Source organism: Lissotriton vulgaris, chromosome 8 (assembly GCF_964263255.1).
Source record: "Lissotriton vulgaris chromosome 8, aLisVul1.2, whole genome shotgun sequence".
NCBI lineage: Eukaryota > Metazoa > Chordata > Amphibia > Caudata > Salamandridae > Lissotriton > Lissotriton vulgaris.
Window position 1 is genome coordinate 1,257,062,291 of NC_141696.1, and position 22,220 is coordinate 1,257,084,510.

Sequence of the window (22,220 nt, forward strand, 5' to 3'; positions counted from 1 at the left end):
CAAAAGTGAGTTTGTCATCTGTACTGACACTAAGCAATTTTACCTCTAAAGGTAGTTCTGAGTGAGGGAAGTCAGACATCGTTGTGCCATCAATGTTTACACATGCCTAAGAGGAGGAGCTTGTTATACCCACTTTAAACCTCAGACAGTTGTGTCCCATCCAAGATTGTGGAGCTGATTCAAAAAAGGGCTGTGTACTCGTGGCGGAGGTCCTGCCGTCATGGCAGGAGCGCGCCCTCGTTGCTGGTCCTCTGCAATGGTGAAACTGCAATACCGAGGTCCAGCCACGAGTGTTGGACCACCGCCACAACTGCGGTGCCTTCGCAATGAGTGTAGAGGCCCTTTGTGAATCGGGCCCTAAATATATGCCCAGTAAGCCCTGAGGTACAGGGACCCTCATACCTGCTTGGACCAGTAGCATGGTGTTGTCAGCTCACACTACTCCTTGCATCTGTGATGCTTAATATTTTGAGAATTTTTAAAAGCTTTCCAGGGGGAAAACATTCAACAGCAACTTACTTTAACTGTGACCTGACCACCGATGTATGGTACAAGGGATTTCATTACCTAGATGAGCCACAATATCCATTTCCTACTACAACGCAGTGCAATAGAAAACACTGGCAAAGCCAGTAGTTGTGGGATTGGCATGCTAGTGGAATGGTTACATAAAACAAACAACCATGAGCCACAAAAAAGCAAAAAGGGAAAAATTATGTCACTCAAATGTGGTGGCATGCGCTCGCAATAAACAATCTAAATTAAAAAAATATATAATTTATGCAGATAATTTAATAGCACTATACACATGCTTCTTGGTAGGTAGAGTTACTTACAACAAATACAGAAACTTTTTTTAGTGTTGCTGACTGGCCAATGACAGATCTGGAGACAGGCCGTGCCATATGACAAAGAGGTTTATTAAGGTTCAGGCACAGATTGTACCCCTTTCGTGGCTTATCCCCTGTCTTTTCTTCATACTGTTAATCTTCACAGCAGGGGTAGGCACTGTGGTCTTACCTATAGGTCCCAGTTCATAACTCTCATACTCTGAGCTTAGGCTTCATCAGGGTTTACTTTTACCCTGTGCTTGATGGGCATTTCTTCTTCTTCTACAAGGTTTCGGCTCTTCCATTCTGCTCCTCACTCCTGGTATCTCTCTTATTCCTGGCAAGCTCTAGCGCCTTGTACTGAAACAAGGACCTTTGGTAAGGAATGCTCTAGCATCGTAGCCACACTCCTTCCCTCCCATCGTCTTCCCTTGTGCTTGCCTGGAAAGAAGAAGGAAGAGTGTTGTTGCCTCGTAGCCAGTCTCCATCACTACTGTAGAACCCTGGCTTTTATAGCCCCAAGCTCTGTCCCCTTTCATTCTTTGTCACTCCCTTTCCATCATCATTGTTGTAGAACCTTTCCTGCACATGCCTGTCCCTCCTTTCCCATCCAACATTGCCCTCTAATGTGGCTCTATCCCTTGCAAAACTCCAGGCACTGCCCCCTTCTTTCACCAACAGTCCATGGCTTCCTCGCCTTCTGATATTTCCTTGCTGTAGGAGCTATTCCTGCCTATTGTCCCTGCCCAGGTGACTCATTTTCCTCTTCCCATTCTCTAACAGGTTTTCTCTGGAAAAAATACATAGCTATTTTGTCTTGGCTTAGTGCTTTCTCTTGCTGATGATGACCTCTTACTAGAATTACCTTTTGTTTGTATGCTACCATGATGACCTCTTATCCTCCCACTATGGACACCCAGACCTCGTATGCTCCCACTATGGACGCCCAGGCGCAAACAGCACAGGTAACAGCCCTGGGGGTTTGAGTGTGGGCCTTCGACTGACGACGGGATAGGGAAAGTAAAATAAATAAAACCACTTACCTTGTGTTTGCGCCCCACCCCGTCCCGACGCACCCCTGTTACATGTGCTGGCCGCGCCTGTGGAACCCCTCCAAAACCACAGAAGTCCCTGCCCCTGACACTTCACCCTCTGGAACTTAGTTCTGGCCATACCCTGCCCAAGTGTCAATGCCCTTCACATCACAAGAAAATATTATTCTTATTGGTGAAGTAAAGAGCATGATTTACTTTGAATCCCTTTAACATGAAGATGTAGTTTAATCACAAAAGGATGGCAAATCGTTTTTTTTCAAGTCTAAAGAATGAAAAGAAAGCAGCAGTGGCAAATAAAAAAGATTGCATTGGCCCATCAGCACGGATACTGAAATATACTTATTTTTAGAAAGATATGTGCATGTCATCAGTGAAAATGCCGTCACTTACAGAAACCCATGGCTGAAGTGCACTGACTCATTGCCACATGTTTTACGCTAGGGTGGGTGGAAACAAAATGTGAATGACTCCTGAATAGACCAGTGGGTGAAGAGGGCTGATCCAAAGCTTTTCTATGTATGTCTAGATTTATGAATTTTTATTTATGTTTTTTTGATTAATGCTATTTCTAGATCAGACCTAAACAGTGCTGAGCGGTTAGTGCTTTCATGGATAAAACACAGAAAGGAACAAAAGGATTATCCCATATAAATGTCCAAAGATGAAATGTGTTTGAAGAACATCTCCCTGGCTTTTGGGGGTATTTGCACCATGACGATCTATTCAAGATTCAGCTGTTTGAGAACATTTGTTTGTTATAATTTGTTTTCTTAATTTATTAAAATGTAATTCATCAAGCTTGTCTATCTATGTCTTCATTTTAGGTAACATAAATTTGATATCTTTACGTATTTTATTTCACCAGGTTAGTGGCGATGTTGTTAATTTCACATTATCCCGTCCATTGAAGCAGCAGATGATCACCATCATCAGAGACACAGCGACACCTAACAGCTTCCAGTACCACCATCATTCACAACTATACCATCTCAGACATGGCTCCCACAAGGTGAGCATGACTTTCAAATATGAGGATTCATATCAAGGCAAGCGTCAACATTTGTTTACTCTACAGATGCATTCAGTTAGTAGAAAAAAATACTTTCAACTTACTAGAATTAGCTTTTGTTTGTATAGTACCATGATAGAGATAAAAAGAAAATGTTTATTTTATAAAATCTGAATTACATCAAGTAAATGAGGACAGGATATTGCTAACAAATTCACAAGAAAGAGGTTCTGCAACTGATCTGGGGCTGTAGATCTCACTTGGGTATCCCACCTACCCAGTGTATGTAAGAGTGCAGTAGTGTAGCACTCACAGAGTACTGTAAATGATTAGTTCCACAAGCCAATGTATCAGCGGCGGTTCCTCCCCTAAGGAAAATGAGTGTCGCCCCACTGCTTTTCAGCAGTGCAAAAAAGGAAAAATAATATCATAATAACGCATTGTTATTATCGTTTTATTTTTCAGAGCGAATCAGTTTAGGGCATTCTGGGGATGGTTTGTCAGAGCAGGGGGAACAGGAAATATGTGCACTTAAGCGTGCATGACAATTTGGCCGGCCGTCTTGGGCCGGCCAAACAGTCATGCTCACTTACCATGTTCTTCACCTGGCTCTATTGCACAGCCTGAGTGGAGAACAAGCGCAGGCTCCCACTCCCTGTCTGGGCACTGAACCAGACTGCTCAGACTAGTCATCCTCATGCTGATGACAGCAGCGTTGTGATTGGCTTCCTGCTTCCTGGAGTCAGAAAGAGAAGCACAGGAGAGACGATGAAGGAGAGATGGTGGCCATGCAAAGGTTATGTTATTTTATGTTATGTTAACAATTTCTTATAGAGTGCACGTACACCAAGAGGTTTCATGGTGCTGAGTCTAGCATGTGCCGGGGCCAACAGAAGTTACAGATGAGACTTTGTGAATAGCCAAGTTTTGAGCAGTCTCCTGAAGTTTAGGAGATTGTTACAGGACCGAATTTCCAATGGAAGGGAGTTCCAAAGTGTGGGGGCCAGAGTCGTAAACCTGCATCCGCCCTGGCGTTGAAGTTTGAAGGAGGGGGTGGCCAGGAGATGGAGGTTGGCGGAGCGGAGGTTGCGTGAGGGGGTGTACCTAGGGTGTACCTAGGTAGAAGGTTGTTAATGAACTGGGGACTGCAGCCGCGGAGGGACTTAAAAATGATACATGCCGTCTTCAAAGCAACTCGCTGAGGGATAGGCAGCCAGTGAAGTTTTTTTAGCAGGGGCCTGGCTGATTGCCAGCGCGGTTGCTGATGGATCAATCTGGCCGCCTGATTTTGGACCAGTTGGAGACGTTTGCTGAGGAAGAGTGAAAGGCCTATATAGATGGAGTTGGCATAGTCCAAGTGCGATAGTGCCAGGGCTATCACCACTTGGATCAGGGCCGATTGGGTTAGCATCCGACTATTCTTCCTGATCTTACGGAGCTTGAAAAAGCAGGAGGACACAACCGTGCCTACTTGGGTTTTTAGGGAAAGATCCTTGTCAATGATCACCCCTAGGCTTTTTACCAAGGGATATGGAATAGGTGGAGGGCAGAGTTCTGGAGGCCAATAGTGTGTGCCCCTGAATGTTTGACTATTGCCGTTCAGGACTAGCTCAGTTTTGCCGGTATTCAACTTCAGGGGGTTAAAATCCATCCATTGGCGGATATGAAGCATAGTGCCCTGGAACTCGCGGATGGATTCAGGGGAGGTGTCTATTGTGAAGATCAGTTGAAGATCATTGGCATAGTTGAACGTAATGGCCTTGAATTCCTTCAGGGACTTGATCAAAGGAAACAAATACAAATTAAACAATAAGGGGGACAATGAGGATCCCTGAGGGGCCCCACAGGATGTAGGTAGTTTTGGAGCAGTGAAAGGGGCTAGACGGACCGCTTGAGTGCGGTCGCTAAGGAAGGACCTGATCCAACTATAGGCCGAGTCGCAGATGCCGGCCTGTTTGACACGGTCCAATAAGATGGTATGATCGACCGTGCCAAACGCGGCCGAAAGGTCCAGGAGGACCAGGGCCTGTGGGATTCCTTTATCTGCATTTCCACGGAGGGCATCCATGACTGCAGTGATGACCGTCTCGGTTGAGTGGGCAGGGCGATACCCAGCTTGATGGGGGTCTAGGTAATTGGACTGCTCTATGAAGTTGGAAAGATGAGTGGTTACGTGCGCTTCAAGAACTTTAGTCAAATAGGGGAGAAGGGAGATGGGCCTGTAGTTTGAGGGGTTTAAGGGGTCTGCTCCCGTTTTTTTCAGGAGGGGGACAACAACTGCCTCCTTAAAGGCTCTGGGTTCTCTGCCCTGAGACAAGGATTCGTTATGGAAGGTCAGGATAGGAGGCAAAAGGACCGAGAAAGTGTCCTTTAAGATGTGCGGGGGACAGCAGTCCCTGGGAGAACTGGACTTTACCCATGCCAATCGGGCCTGTAGAGAATGAGCATCTATGGGTGGGAAGAGATCAAGGGTGTGGGTGCTGAATATCATGGCCGGGGAATCTCTCCTAGGACCGGCGACTGGGATGCTAGCTTTATTGGTGGCGATCTTGTCTAGGAAATATTTGTTGAGGGAGTCGCACAGATGTTGGGTAGCCACCGGTTTAGGGAGGATTCTTTAAGTATTGGATAGCTCGTTGACTATAGGAAAGATGTTGTTTGATTTATTATTCGATTTCTCGATTTTTTTCGAGAAGTAGGCGGCTTTAGCTAAAATGATGGCTTTTTTATAGTCTGTACGGGCTGCCAGATATAGTAGGTTAGCATCCGGGTCATAGGCCGTCTCCATTTCCGCTCTTTTTGGCGGATGTCTAATTTTTGAGCCCTAAGATCTTGGGAGAACTATTTCTGGGCTTCAGAGCACCGTGCACTTTTACGTTTTTTGAGTGGGGTATGTAAATCGCTTGCTGCTATTAGCCAGGCCGAAATGTTGGCTTCAGCCAAATCCACATCCAGATTGTCTGCAGGGGTGTAGCTGGCTAAGCTGTCCAAAAAAACTTGTTAATCAAAGGTGCTCCATTTTCTGATAAGACCCCCTTTGGACGCCGGGGCTTGCTACTGGTAGGGAAAGAAATGGTGCAGTTAATTAAATGGTGATCGGACCAAATACAGGGAGATATAGTGGGTGTGGAGACTGTGAGGTTAGTGGTCCATACCTGGTCCAGAATGTGGCCTTTGATATGTGTAGCAGAGGAGATATGGTGGCTAAAATTGAGGTTAGAGAGGAGTTCCATTAATCTAATGGCATGGGGACTGCCAGAGTCATCGTTGCACCAATAAGTGAGGTCGCCAAGTAGGAGTATTTTTTTCGTAATCCGTGACCAAAGTGTTATATTCATTTTTCACCCCCTGTCAATCAATTAAATCACAGAATTTGTAGAGCGCACTACTTACCCGCGAGGGTCTCAAGGCGCTGGGGAGGGGGGGGGGGGCGGGGGGAGGGGGTGCCTCTACTGGTCGAACATCCAGGTTTTGAGTAGCCTCCTGAAGGTCAGCAGGTCTTGGGTCTGTCGCAGGCTAAGTGGAAGGGTGTTCTAGGTCTTGGCGGCGAGGTGGGAGAAGGATCTGCCGCCGGTGGTTGTTTTTGGGATGCGCGGGATGGTGGCGAGGGAGAGGTCGGCATAGCAGAGCTGGCGGTTGGGGACGTTGAAGAGAAGTTGTCTGTTGAGGTAGGCTGGGCTGGTCTTGTGGAGTGCCTTGTGTGCGTGGATGAGGAGTTTGAGGGAGAGTCTCCTGTCGATTGGGAGCCAGTGCAGGTTTCTCAGGTGGGGGGTGATGTGGCTGTACGTCGAGGATGAGGCATGCAGAGGCGTTTTTAATGCTTTGTAGTCGTTTGATGAGCTTGGCCGGGGCTCCTTTGTAGAGGGCGTTTCCGTAGTCGAGTCTGCTGCTGACGAGGCCTGAGTGACTGTTCTTCTTGTATCTGTCAGGATCCACCTGTAGATCCTGCGGAGCATGCAGATGGTGTTGAAGCAGGAGGAGGAGAAGGCGTTGACTTGCTTGGTCATGGAGAGCGTTGAGTCAAGGATGACTTCCAGGTTGCGTGCGTGGTGAGTGGGTGTCGGGCCGCCACCGGTGCCGTCGGCCACCAGGAGTCGTCCCAGGCTGATGGGTTGGAGCTGAAGATGAGGACCTCTGTCTTGTCGGTGTTCAGCTTTAGTCGGCTCCTCTTCATCCAACCGGCGATGGCCTTCATGCCTTCGTGGAGGTTGGGTTTGGCAGTGAAGGAGTCCTTGGTGAGGGTGAGGATCAGTTGAGTGTCATCAGCATAGGAGAGTATGTTGAGGTTGTGCTGTCGGGCGATGCGTGTGAGCCGGGCCATGTAAATGTGGAACAGTGTCGGGCGGAGGGATGAGCCCTGGGGTACAGATAATATCGGAGGCTTCGGATCGGAATGGGGGGAGGTGGACTCTCTGTGCTCTGCCGGAGAAAGAAGGAAGTGGTCTATTCCAGGGCCTTGTATCCGATCCCTGCATCATGGAGGCGTGTGCGTAGAGTGCAGTGGCAGACGGCGTCGAAGGCGGCGGAGAGGTCCAGCAGGATGAAGGCTGCGGTCTCGCCGTTGTCCAGCAGGGTCCTGATGTTGTTGTGGCTGCGATGAGGGCGCCACCCCGTTCTGTACCACCTGCCACTGCTATGTATTCTGCACATGTGGCAGCGTTCTGTGAACATGGATGCAGGTGGGACATGTTAAAACAGGATAGGCAGAGAGATGGTAAGGAGGAGCTATGATTCTTAAGAAAAGCAGTATTGACTCCCCAGGTCGTTCTTCTTCCCCTCTGAATAATAGGGAGATGCTTAATAGACTGGTTTATTCCTTGAAGAAGCACACAGCAGCAGTGGCTGCATGTAGTACGTGCTTCCCAGAATCAGCACCAGGATACATGACAACTGATACAGTGCCACAAAGGTGATGTGATGAAGAGGAGTGATTAGTTGCCAATTTAAAACGCCTCAAAAAGCACACCAGAAAACCTGTTCAGAGCAGCAAATAATCATACAATATACCTCAGAACCCAAAGAAACTCAATAGACCAATAGAAATCTGAAAGAGTCCAGGGATAGTCAAAGACAGATCCATTGCTGGTGAACATTATGCTGTTATTTCAAAGCTGCAGGTTGGCACTCGAATCAAAGAATAGTACAGCCTCTGTAGGAGCCAATATACTTGGTGAGGGAGAGGATCAGTTGAGTGTCATCAGCATAGGAGAGTATGTTGAGGTCGTGCTGTCGGGCGATGCGTGTGAGCCGGGCCATGTAAATGTTGAACAGTGTCGGGCTGAGGGATGAGCCCTGGGGTACAGATAGTATCGGAGGCTTCGGATCGGAATGGGGGGAGGTGGACTCTCTGTGCTCTGCCGGAGAAAGAAGGAGGTGGTCCCAAAGAAAGTCAACAGACCAGTAGAAATCTGAAAGAGTCCAGGTATAGTCAAAGACAGACCCATTGCTGGTGAACATTATGCTGTTATTTCAAAGCTGCAGGTTGGCACTCGAATCAAAGAACAGTACAGCCTCTGTAGGAGCCAATATACTGTGAATGGCTATGAGAAAAAGTGCAGAAAAAGTCCATGCAATGTAGCGAGAAGCAAAGTCTCTACAATTAGACATACAGGATACTGTCAAGATGCTGACTACACAGATTCTCCAGTTGGAGGAAAGTTTGGAGGATGTGCAGGGCTTGAAATTTCTGCGCACTATGGAGCAGACAGAGACCCTCATCTGAAGTCTCCTTTGAAGAATCTATACTACAAACATTAAATATTAAGTCAATGTTTGCTTTCTTCTCCATCGAGCTAGGACACGGAGCACTTGGGACAACTTCCACCCTTAGGTACCCACCAAGTGCCCTTAATGGCCATTTGCCCAAAATACCATGACAGAGACAACATCCTACAACATGTATAAAAGACTGGGAACCCCATTAACAAAACCATGCAATTACAATTTTTCCAGACTACACAAATGATTCCACGCCCGCGTTGTTACCTCACTTGCAGTTAGACTCCGTTATCAGAATCTCCAATTATTCCAAGGCTTGCCAAGTTGTCCTCATCCTAAAAAAAACAGCTGGACCCTGCTTCCGCTGAGAACTATAGACCCATTTCTAACATCCCACTCCTAGCCAAAGTTCTGAAAAAATGTGTACAACAGCAACTGAGCCTACACATCAACAAATATCACTTGTTAGATGACTTCCAATCCGGGTTCAGATCAGACCACAGCACGGAAACCACAAAACGGCTAGATTCCACCTGAACTACCTAAGAAACCTAAAACACTTCCTCGATGTTTCCGACCTTATATTGGCAGTACAGGCACTAGTCAATTCTAGATTAGAGTATCGATAATCTACCCTTGCAGGGCTACCCAAAAAATCTCTGGCCCCATTGAAAGCCTGTCTCAACACCGCTGCCAGACTACGAACCGGCTCAAAGAAATTCGACCACATCTCTCCCCACCTTAAAGCGCTGAACTGGCTTCCCGTAGAGGGCAGAATCCAATTTAAACTGGCCTGCATTACTCACAAAGCTCTGTATAACAACTCCCCTTTAATTCTGGCACAAAAACTCGTGGTATCAGGTGGACCCAGAAACTCCGGCTCTGCCAAAGACCTACTGCAACCTGCACGCTTCCAGAAAAAGAAAACCTCCAACCGGGCCTTCACTGGGCTGCGCCAAGAATTTGGAACTCTCTCCCACCTGCCATCAGAAGACTTCCGTCCTTGGCAAATTTTAAGAAGGAGACAAAAACCTTCTTAATGGGTAAATACCTCGCCTAACGAACACGTTACATTATTATCCTTCAATGGATAGTGAGCATTCCCCCAAGAGTTGAGACTATGTACTTTCCTGTACAATGTATCTACCTGTTGCAATTTCCTTTCCACATGTAGCTGGGAATTTGACTACTTGTTTCCTAGCATTATGTATCCCCTTTTTTGCCCAATTGATCCCTCCCTTCCCTTTGCGCTGTACACCACCCTTAATACTGTAAAGCGCTCTGATACCCTCACGGGTCTGGTTCGCGCTCTATAAAACTTTAAAATAAATATGTAAGTCGAATATATAGTCCAAAGTCAAATAATCTTATTATTTTGTCCACAAGCCCATGTTCGGCACATGATGCAATGCGGGCAAGCGGTGTATTCAAAGGTTTGTACATATTCGACTTACATATTTTATGGAATAATTTAAGATTCAGTTAACGGAGTCTTACTGCAAGTGAGTTAACACTCCAACATGAAATCAAATGGGAGAAGTTATGGATTTCTAGAAACATCATATTTTGTTTCTGGCCCTGAAGAAGCCCAAATGTTGGGTGAAAGGCGTTGGTTGAACTGAATTGTTGGTCATAAATAAGAAGATGCTGAATAAAAGAATCAATATAGGCAAAGAAAAGGTCCGCTTGTATCAAGTATTCGCTATGAACACAACAATGTGCTGACTTGTGTTTTTTGTTATAAGTTGCCTGTCTATATGTTTATATTTTGGAATATGAAAAGCTATCATTGGTAGCTATCTTCTGTAGGTGGGCAATTGTTAGAAGTCTGTCGGAATACTTACCCTTGTTAAAGATATCAAACACACATAGTGGTGCAGTATCTAGGATCCCTTGCTGCCAATACTTGCTCAGTCTTCTATGATACTGAGTTTCAATTACTTCTACGAGGGGAGCGACGCCAGGGCATGGCAACAGGCAGGCCATGGGCTGTGCCGGATGCAGCCCCCTATAACTGGAGAGTGACACATGACTCTCAGCAGCACCCCAGCCGTGGCCGCACCAGTGGGGTCGGGACTGTGTGAGTCGGTCCGCAGGATGATTACCAGCCTCCTACAACTTTATTAAAACTGCAGTAGTTAGCAGCAGAACGTCCCACAGCGCCTAATAAAGTATGTGTCATTCACAACCTGAGTCGACTGATATCTTGGTAGTAGCTATTGACCACTACCCCTCCTGACATCAGTCAGAATCACCATATGTAATGCCAGGACACAGGACTCCTATTGTTACATTGTAGCTAGCTCAGCCAGCCCCCAAGCCTGCCGGGTGGAGCACGCATGTCATGGTGTGCTGCTAGTCCATCTGCAATTTCAGTCAGCATTTGTGAATTCGCAGCACTATGGCTTGATAGCTGTGTCACTTTGTGCTTCTTTGCATTTCAGTGCGGTGATGCAGACCACCACAGTAAAATGTGTTAGTGTAACGCCTGATGCGTGGCCCTTGGCAGGGCTGCCAATGGTATATTTTGTAACTAGTATGTGTGTGTCGAAGCAGATCCATCAGATATGTACACCAACACCTCCCTTACCCCAGCGTCACAGTGCTATGAGTCTTCATAGGGCATGAAAGCGCTCCCAAATATGGCCCTGCTAGACTTGCTATTGTTCTGCCCTACTGTTTGCTTTAATTTTGTCCGTCATGTGTTGCCCTAAAGAAGGCCACCCCTCTCCTTTAAAGTTGTTGATCAGTGAAGATGGGGCTCTATCCTCCTTGCATCTGCTGCTTGGGGGCTGCCTCTGGGATGGGAAGGTGGGCCCGAGGGCTAAATTCCTCTAGGAAAGATGCTGGTGTGTAGCTCCAAATGGAGGACAACAGCATCCCCTGGGTCCCAATGAGCAGTAAAAAAAGACTTTCAGCAGATGATCCACTACCATGCCGAGATACAGAGGACCTGAGAGACTCCTGGGGCATTGGGACAGGAAGGGCGGGCAGAAACGAAGAAGAGGTGCCCTCTGCGCCGGAGTGAAGAGTCAACCTTGCTTTCCAACACAATGGTGGTCATTCTATTGACCTCAGAAGGATGAAAGGCTGAGTGGACCTGCCAGGATTTGAACCTGTGACCATGAGGTTGCACACGGCTCCTTATAGTAGATTTATTAGTCCACTGTCCCGGCACCCAGCACGTTGTAGCTCTCATTGTGATTTGTAACGTTTTCTATAACTTAATTTACCACTTGTAGGATTTGCTGTCTGTATATAATATGTGTGTGTGACATAAAGCATTCTGATTGGGATGAGTAGTGCAATAAAATATATTAAATAAATGTGAGAGAAGGTGATGGAGAGACGAGGGGCACTGTTGGAGGGTGGTAATTAGGGAATCCCTCAAGAAGGAGGTCATTTGGGGTGCCAACAAAGCATTGAGGTTGGGGTTAGAGGTATCCTGTACTCATAAGCGTACAGGTGAGCCACCAGGATCCTGTTTTAGTAGTTCTGAAGGGAATTGTCCCGTATGGTGACAAGCAACAGCCAGCAGAACAGAATATATGAGGAGATGATTGTGAGAGGCGGATAGTTATATGTGAATGGCGATACACGAGTACCTAGAAAAGCAATTAATGAAACTCCATATTCCAGTTAGCTACGCTCGCACTAGGAGAAATATAGGACTGTGATGGATGGGCAGAGGAAGGCCTAAAATCAGTAGGAATCTAAATGAAAAGAACCAAAGTTGCCCTGAGAAATGTAATGTAGATGCAATAATGGAAGTTCAATGGCTCCCTATAGTTTGGGAAAAGAGATGTAAGTACATCCTTTGTGCATTAACTAGGGCTATCCACCAGTCTGGCGGTGACATTTCCATTTGTACCAGGATTGGGTTTATGATTCCACCTACTGGAAGTAGATCACATGTGTAAGTACAATAACTTCAGGTACAGTATGCACCGAAGAAGGATAGGAAAAACTTTGGAAATCATATATAATGACGCATTGATGTAATAACCCCTAAAATACCATGGGTTGAATGGGTAATAACTTGTCAATAGGAAGTAGCGTGGAGGGGCGTAGCGTAGACTGGAGTAGCTGAGAGTGGCACAGAGCAGTGTGGCATGGATTTGAGTGGTGTTGAGTTGCGTAGAGTGGAGTGACGTAAAGTAGTACAGTCATGGTTGTAAGTAAATAGAGATAGCAGATAGAGTAAAAACAACATAAATAAAAAGCTGTATCCCCGCTAAAAGTAGGAAAACACATTGCACATCCTGGATTAATACTGAAACACTTATATAATTTAAAAAAATAGTGTGTTTCAAAAATATGAGGAAGAGCAAAGACAAGGAACAACATATGCACTTGGTCCATGCTCCAGGGAGGGGCTACCACAAGAAAGGAAGGGAAGTCCACAGGAGCTAAGCAATCGAAAGATTTCAAATGTGAGTGAGATAATGAAAGCAACCAATGGTATGCTGCGGGCGGGTGGTAAGTCCACTGAATTGTAAACAATGCATCTCACAGTACAGTACATGTGTTGTGCAGGCGAGACTGACAAATCATTCAGGAGACAGAGTAGAAGAACATTGGTGGACAGTGTTTTCTTGCAAAAAGACATAAGTACTTGTTGTAATCACATGACGCTATGGTTCTGCTGAATTATCGGATTAAAAAAGACTCAAGTCGACTTTGACAAGCTCAGTGACAAGAGAGTGAACACCTTTTTATGTTTGTTTTTAAATAGGGGAAAGGGACCATGGAGTAATGCTGGGCACGGGTACAAATATGAAATGTATGCTTATGCACTAGGTACCTGCTGCTTACAAGTCACTTCAACTCAAGTATCTCTGTGTTGGTCATGAGGTGTGGGGGTGAATAGTGTGAGTAGAGAACTGTTATATCCTTACTCTATTTTCCACCATGCAGGCTTCATGTGTTCCCTATTGTGTTGTATTTCAAACAGTCTTGATCACAGTTGTTTTCCATTGTCATTTTGCTTCCATTAGTGAAAGATTAATATGAATACTCTATGTTCTAGGGTCCATTACCAGGTAGTTTGTGGTGTGCATCACCTTCCATTTTGGCCTCACTTGGGAGCACTAACCTTGGGCTCAAAATTAACAGATTACTCTTTTTATACATATCCTGTCATGATCTCATGCCTCTGTTGGTAATTTGTGTCTTTTCATACAAACAATACTGTGTGGTTGAAGGGCACTCATTAGGATTGTTTCTGATCATTTTTATCCCACTTCAACTTTCCCTGTCCCTTAAGTGTGAAAGTAATTCTACTAGGAAGAATAGACCTCCAGGAGGCAAAGTACAGTAGAAGTCAAGCTTAGATCTTTTGCTGTATTTGGAAGTCGTGTCCCCTGTGGTAGACAACACCATAAGCTACCAGCCTCCTTCTTTTGGTTGTCAACTAGATATCAGATGCCTACTGACTGTGAAGTTTGGGCAGCTTATTTGAGATTTACCTATTCATGTGTTCCACAACATGGTAGATGGCTGTACTGGTTTTAAGGGCTCTGAGCTTAGGCTACAGGCCTGGTCTCAGGTGGGGGCCTATAACGAGGACGAGGGCCTTTAACAACCTTTAACAATCAGTGTATCTCAAGGCAGAAGGGCTGGAATGCTATTAGAACATGCCATCTGCTGAGGGTAGAATTTTCTAAATTAGAAAGGGAGATACAGAAAGATAAATATTGTTGCCGCTGAAGGCCTGTTCCCGCCATTAACTGCCCTCAGCTGCTCCTTTGCCTTAAGTGGTGCTTCCAACATTCCAACATTCCAAAGTTCTGCTCTATAAAGCATCAGTACTTCCATCACTCGTGTCTGACAGAAAGCAATAAAAGATGACTCTGACACTCATGGGTGGACACTGATTCTCATTTTGTGTTTCTTATCTACTGATATAGGGATTAATGTCTTCACTTTTTCATCTTTTCATAGTGGTATATAGCATGGTACAAAAAAGGTGATTCACATTTCTCTTGGATGTCCTTCGTAGTATTCTGCAGTTAACCATTTTCCGTAATGCCTTGCTATAGGATCTCTCTAGATGTGTTATATGCCACGAAAAACAGATTATTGTCAAGAAGGAGCTCCAGGAATCCCTTGGAATGACTGTGGCAGGAGGAAGAGGAAGTAAGAGCGGCGAGCTGCCCATCTTCGTTACTAGCGTGCAGCCTCATGGCTGTCTCGGGAGAGACAGCAGAATCAAACGGGGTAAGGACGTCATTTCGCACAGTTGGTTCTTGCAAAGGTGATGCTGATCTTTTCTTTGTGCCTGACTACATGGTTGTTCTGTGTGTAATTTATGGGTAGTACCCCATTTCTGTGGTAGCAGCACACACCCAACATTTGTGGATCAAACAGTAAATGCAATTTTATTTGTCAGAAATAATGTGGAATCGATAACAAACCCTGATAGATGTTACACGTATTGCAACACAGGTGGAATATTAAAGTCACTAGCCATGCCCCTTGTAAACAAGCATTTGCAATGCAATTGGTCTCGCCTTTGGGACTTTATATGTTTTTAGCTGTGCAGCACATTAGCCTGTATGCTGAAACATGTACTGTTCTTTAACATGGAGGGAAAGTAAGCACCAAACTGCGCGACACGCCAGGTATGGGAACACATGGAGAGAAATATTGCCTTTCAGCGGTATATGGTATAGTGCATAGCTCTGTTTTTAATATAAAATCAGGGCCTTCGGTGGTCATATCACTGAAAATATAAGATTTGAAAAAAATATTATTGTCTACAACTGCTCCTGGGAGACAATTTCTATGGACTCGAATCTAGAGAATGCTAAAGTGATTCTTGTATTTTACTGACCTCTGTTGGTCGTTTTCTATCAAGAAAGTTAAATAGAGACAGTTGCCAGAAAAATTTTAAAAAAGAAAGTCCCTCAGCAGAAGGCAATTCCGGGATTTTACTGACCTCTACTGGCCGCTTTCTATCAAGACAGTTAAATAAAGGCAGTTGAACAGAAAAAAATTTCCTAAGTGGAAGCAGACAAGTCCTAGGGCTGATCTTCAGAGTCCACAAAGTACATACACATATAAGTATATACTAAATTATATACAAAAGGTCTCAAATGCTCGACCTAAAAATTGGGTTACTGGTTGACGGGGGTGAATCGCTACTCAAGCAAAAAACACAATCCTTGTCAGGGTGAAGTCACTGCCAAACCCTAAATTAACCCATGCTTAACCCTCTGGTACTATTTCTGCAGCACTTCAAACAGTAATAAAGTGAAAACCAAATACAAAAATAATTCCACACCAATTTAAAACAGTAGAGTAAAATGTAATCAATAATTTAAGATCAAAATGACTAAAATACACTCAGTAGAACCAGAGATATGCAATTTTGAAGATTTAAATGAAAATAGTGCCACAAAGCGCGACTGTGGATATCTGCCTTTCAACTGCATTGTTATTTGTCCCTTCTCAGGTGATGTGCTTTTGAACATCAATGGCATGGACCTCACCAGTCTGAGTCACAGCGAGGCAGTGCGTGCTCTCAAAGCCAGTGCTGCCTTGTCTGTTGTTAATCTGAAAATATTGGAGGTGGAAATTGTTGAAGAACCGACCCCAGTTACCGAAGAGATTAACACAATTAACGAAAATGAATGCGATGCCACCTGGTCACCGTCGTGGGTCATGTGGCTGGGCCTTCCAAGGTAAGTCAAACTTAGGGGCTTATTTACAAGCCACTTGTGCCGCTGGTGTGTCACTTTGAATATGGGAAAAAGTGATGCACCGGTGGCTCAAGGGGCTTGTAAATAAGCCATTTCGCTCCTATTAAAATTGTTGCCCGTTCTCAGTTCTTGTAGATATTGATTTGTTTTGCTCTGTTGGTGGTCATATTGACTCCTGAGTTCAGAAGTGAAAATAATTAGTATTAGCATTGAGACTCTTGATGTACAGAAGCACTGTCTAATATTTCTACTTTCCCGTGAACACATGCTTTTATGTTAAGGCGTTTGGATTCAGATTTTTACTTTTAACGTGGGGGCAGGCAATGAACAACACAGCGTTCTTCATAGTATATATTTACATATAAATTGGTGACTATGCAACCTCGGTGTTGCTAAAGAACCTGGCAATAAACAGGAGTCAATTTCAATATATCCTTATTGATTTTAGAATTTGGGTAATATGCAATGCTGTATGTACATAAGGATCGATGGGTTCCTGTCTTTTATCCTTTTAATGTTTGGACAAACTGTATACTTTTATGATGAAATGCTGTATGTACATAAGGATTGGTGGGTTCCTGACTTTTATCTTTTTAATGTACTGTATAAATTGTATACTTTTACGATGAAATTTCTTATCGAATAAAGTACTACTACTACTACTACTACTACTAATATATCTTAAGGGGAGGAGGTACAGTCCAATCGAATTTGAGGAGCAGCATCTCAGCTCTAGTCTCACTCCATCAGGGCACTTGTTGACACCACACATCAGATGAAGGTCTGTCTGAGTTCATTCTTCAGCAGTTTTTGGGCCAAGAGGTGATTGGGCTCTGGCCTTAGTCTGTGGTCCATTCCAGAGTTTAAGACATTGGACACCCAATTACTTTGCCTCTACGATTTGTCATTTGAGGGTTCGATGAGGTTGGTATAGGATCTAATCATGTTTGTTTGGCTGTTTCTTTTCTATTTTGAGCGAAACCTGTTTTTTTTTCTTGATAGCACTGAGTTTGCCTTCAGTAGTGTACTGTAGATCACTGTGGTAATTAAGGTTTAGAATGTGGACCTAAGATGGACAGTAAAGCCCTCTCTCTGCATCTCTCCTCCATGTCGTCTCATCCGCTCATCAATAAGCTTTGCCTCCTTCATGAGCTGTCTGTTCCCCACAAACGCAGATTTTAGTGAAAAATGTGAAAAACATTAAAATACAAAGAAATATGTGGTAACAATGAGATATTTTTACTATTAAGTAATATTGTAAGAAATATTGAAAGAAAATATAATATTTTGGGAAATAAATCATTTGAAAGCATGTAAATGGATACAAAATAGAAAAGAAACAGTGCTAGGTCTGAAAGAGAGTGATTGTTAAAGGAAAACATGATTTTGAACGATTTATGCATAAGTACTATTGGCACAGCACCCTCTCTCCTACCTACTACAAAAAACTCGTAAGCAGAGCAGAGCTGATGCTGTGCGACCGGTGCAGCCGCACCAGGCGCCGCCTGGGTGGGAGTGTATATCAAGTAAATGTCTGGTATTTATTTTAGCTTCTCTGCCTCTCCAACCATTGCTTAGAAAGACTCAAATAACAATATTAGTATATCATTTGTAATTATGTACCTAATAAACCTCAATTCTTAATTCTGAGGACGATCTTAAATGATCTGGATGTAGCTTTTGTGTATATCATTTTTTGTTGGCGTAACCTATTCTGCAGGAAACCTCAGACGCCAAGCGCCATGTTGGGCACCATTTTGTGTTCCGTAAAATATTGAGGCTACACAGTGAATTTTCTACAGCCCAAAAAGAAAATATGACTTTTTCAGGAAGATGAAAACTATCAGGTGTCTCTAAATCCTCCCTATGCTTTATGCTTGTTTGGATAGTCGTATTAGGAGTCAGACACATTAGAGCTCTCTCATCTGCAAATGGCTTTGCAAAGCCACGTCACAAGAGTGTGTGTCTGTTGTGCGTGTGTATGTGTGTGTGTGGGAATGTAATAATGCATAACCCATGCAGTGAGGACTGGATTAGGCCTCATACCATGGGTAAACCCTAACTGAACCAGACAAACACTGTCTGTGTGAGCACTGGTGCGGTATGAGGTTAGTTTAGGTATTTTTGAAGCAAGTTTATAAAAAATACAAAAGTGCCATTATATTTGCCTCGGTCCGCTTTATAACCTACCCTACTATCAAAGCGTGTATGGAATTAGATTAGTAAATACACACTTCATTATGGTCAATGGCCAGTCTTTATGAGCCACGTCCCTAACCCTGAAATTATAGTGCTCACACACACAACATAACATACCTATTATTAGGAGGACCGGCCATTGACCTTAATGAAGTATGTAATTAATATTCTAACTCCATGGGCACTTTGATTGTAGGGTAGGTTATAAAGTGTACCGCAGCAAATTGACCTACACTTTTAGGGCCTCATTTATGAGATTTTGCTGTAGGCATCGCAGCAGGCCTTCCTACTGCGCTGCCCTACGTCAAAAGAAAAGGGCAGATATGATGCATTCCTGTCCTTTTCCCCTACTCCGGCGCACAATGGGCTTCCTGCGCCAACGCAGGCACCTTTTCACCAAGGTGCAAGCGTGTCTGTGTTGCGGGGATGATTATTTTTGTACAGGAAGGGAAACTTTCCTGTACAAAAATAATCACAAGAGGCTTTTTCCTCTTTCTATGTGTGCTGCAGAATGCAGCACACAGAGAAAGGAAAAACAAGGAGAAATAAAGATATTTCTCCTCGTTATACCTCCCTTATGCCTCCCCTGGGGAGGCATAAGATTTTGGCACAGCCTCCGAGTCACGATTTCTCTTGTTACTGGGAATGCCCCAGCAGCACCCATTGCCCACCCCTTTAACGCAGAAAACTGTGTTAAAGGGACCGATATTTATCAGGGTATAAAAAGCCAAAAAACAAACCTGCTGTTCTCTTCTGTCTCCTTGGCTTTGTCTGCCTCTTGGAGTGTGGCTGGCTGGGCATGTTTGAACAAAGTGCCTGGTTGGTAACTTACAGTGAATTGGAATTCCTGCAGTTGTAGGATCCACTTTTCGATCCTGGGAGCAGGACATGACGAGGGTCCCTGAAACGCGGAGACCAATAGCTTGTGGTCCATGACGACGGAGAACCCATGCTCGTACAGGTATATGTAGAAATACTGGCAGCCCCAAAGGATGGAGATCGCTTCCCGCTCGATTTGGGTATAGCGCTGCTCCGCGGGGTGAGTGTGAGGCTGGCATACACTATTGGGGCCCTCTCACTGCATTCTTGTCTTCGGGCGAACATTGCTCCCAGACTCTTTCAGTAGATTGAAATATGCCAGGGTGGTGTCCTCAGACAGAGCGGCCTTCATATGTTGGAATGCTTCTTCCTGTTTGGCCCCCACACCCATGGGCTGAATGCTTTGGAGAGCTCTCGAAGGGGCCCAGTGACATGCAATAGATTTTTCATGGAGCGCCAACAGTACGTCACCCTCCTGAGGAAACTGCAGATTCCTGACGCCAAGGAGTGAGCTGGAGCATCCTGTATGTCCTTATCTTTCTCCAGGTCAGGCCGATGCTGTTGTCCGAAAAGTGGTACCCGAAGAAACTGATGTCTGTTTGCAGGAAATCACACTATTCTCAATGCAGCTTCAACCATGCTTTGCTAACCTCTCCAAAAATGCATGGAGGTGGGTCAGGTGTACCTAGAGTGTGAATGAGTGAACAAGGATGAAATTGCTCACGTTCAGCGCACCGGGTAGACCCTGTTAGACAGTCTTTACGATGTTCTTGAACACCTCAAATGTGCTGGAGAAGCCAAAGTTGAGTCTGGTGTATCTCCATAGGCCAGCATGTGTTAAAAAGAGGGTGAAGAAGTGAGATTCTGGATGCAGCATGATTTGATTGTAGCCGGACCTTAGGTCCATTTTCGAAAACCACTTTGAGCCTGACAACTCTCCAATGATGTCGTCTATGGTTGGCATCAGATGTCTTTCGCACTTTATTGCCAGGTTTGAGATCCTCATATCCACCCAAATCCGGAAGGCGTCCGGCTGCTTGGGCTTCTTTGACACTACGATCGAGGATACCCATGAGGTGGGGCCCTTCACTCGCTCTGATGCCTGCCTTCTCCAAGAGTTTCAGCTCAGCTTCCACTTGGGCCAGAGTTGAGAGGCTATCCGGTGATGTCTGAGGGAGACGGGAGCTACAGATTCATCAATGTGAAGTCAAATAGCTGGACCAGTGAGGCAGCCAATCCCTTCAAACAATGGTGTGAAATTTTGTAGAAGGTGGCTTAGACCATGCTCATGCATGCTGAATGCAAACTATATGAGGTTGAGGTCCTGGGCAGTGCAACAGCTGAGGAGGAATCCAGACCCCTCGTGCAACACGTACACCTTTGCCCTTGGTTGGGTCGATTCGTGGGTAAGGTCTGCATGGAACACGCAGCGGAGTTGCAGTAGTGAGAGGTTGCCAAAAGCATAAACCTGTATATTAGTATGCCGGAGCAATGGAGGGTCTGGCAGGGTATGGTAGACACCTTCAGCCATAAGATTGAACAACGCCCCAGCGTCTATAAGGGCTGGAACAGTTTGCTTCGGCACTTCTACCTGGCAAATAGGAGCAGACTAACAGTTTGCTATGAGGGCCCCAAGTGTCCTGACCACGTGGACGCTAGTTGCATTGTCATTATCCATATCTTCCTCTGACAGGATGTCCAGAAGTGGCTCTACTGTGCGGATGGCTTTACATGAGGTGTTGGATTGTCATCCTTGTGATGATCGAGAGACCTCCGCCACATGCACTGCAGGCCTTCCCATTTGTGGGGCAGGTGCCAGCATGATAGAGTGGACCACCACACCATCCATGAGGGTGAGACTGTGACCCTTGTCTGGCACGCTCGGCAGGTGTTGTGCGTGCTCTCGTTTGTCAGTGTGCTCCTTTTTTTAACTGGCATTGACAGGTTCCACTTTAACTGAGTGAGACAAAGTGGGCAGTCCGAGCTTTTAAGGGCTACTTTGAGGGGCCTAAATTCAATATGTCCCTCATCGACATGTTAGGCTACCGGAGGATTCTTTCCAAAAGTTTGAAAGATGCACATCTCTGGATGTCCTCGTCCTGGAGGGTACAGGTACTGGCTCGTTCTCTCAGCCGACTAAGGAAAACATCTATGGATTCCTCTGGAAGCTGCCTAGCTTGGGGCAGGAGGAAGTTCTCATAATCGGAATTAGCTTACCGTTCAAAATGGGCATTGATGGCATCTCTCAGTGATGCGTAGTTCTGTGGGGGACCTGCTTCCATCACCGACTTTCAACAGCATCAAAAGAGTTTTCCAAGCATCCTTAAAACCAGGACTTCCAGCGGGCAGCTTGTGAGGGGGGAGGCTCAGTGATGGTGAAGGGCTTGAGAGCTGGAATCAATGTCATGAATGCCGCGTGATGGACACCCTTCAAGGCACTTCAGGTGGTAAGAGACGCCACCAGCGCAGATTCTGGGAGACAGGGGGTGCTCCTGCAGGGAACAATTGTCAGCCCCACAGCGTGGTCGGAGGCACCATGGCTGAAGGGCTCAGAAAAGGACTGGGGTGAGCGCTGCGCCCTGGCAGTGATGCTTGGTGTGTCCCAGAAATGATGCACTCAGGTACAGTGTCTCTCAGACTGTGAAATAGTCAATTTCAGGTAATTCTCTGTTTTTTCCTATTGTCTGGTTAAGTGAGCTACTTGAGGTGTATATAACCTGCTGTGTTGGCTGTATCTTTGCTGTCACTCCAGTCCATCTGCACTGCATCTGTAGCAGCACTGCTGATGGCTTGGTGGCAAGTTTACTGAGTCTTTAGAACATCCAATTATGGTGGTGTTACACCATGGACACTAGGTCGCGCTGCTGGCATTGTGAGAGAGAGACTG

At 45.3% G+C, this 22,220-nt stretch overlaps 1 protein-coding gene across 1 annotated transcript in view; it reads left to right on the forward strand.

The window, feature by feature from the left end:
- Window positions 1-22,220, forward strand: part of LNX2 (ligand of numb-protein X 2) — a 163,012-nt gene that overhangs the window by 78,168 nt on the left and 62,624 nt on the right. The window contains exons 5-7 of the mRNA XM_086933463.1: window positions 2,751-2,894; window positions 14,654-14,831; window positions 16,069-16,297. Coding sequence (XP_086789589.1) covers window positions 2,751-2,894; window positions 14,654-14,831; window positions 16,069-16,297 — 551 coding nt within the window. The remainder of the gene's footprint in view (window positions 1-2,750; window positions 2,895-14,653; window positions 14,832-16,068; window positions 16,298-22,220) is intronic.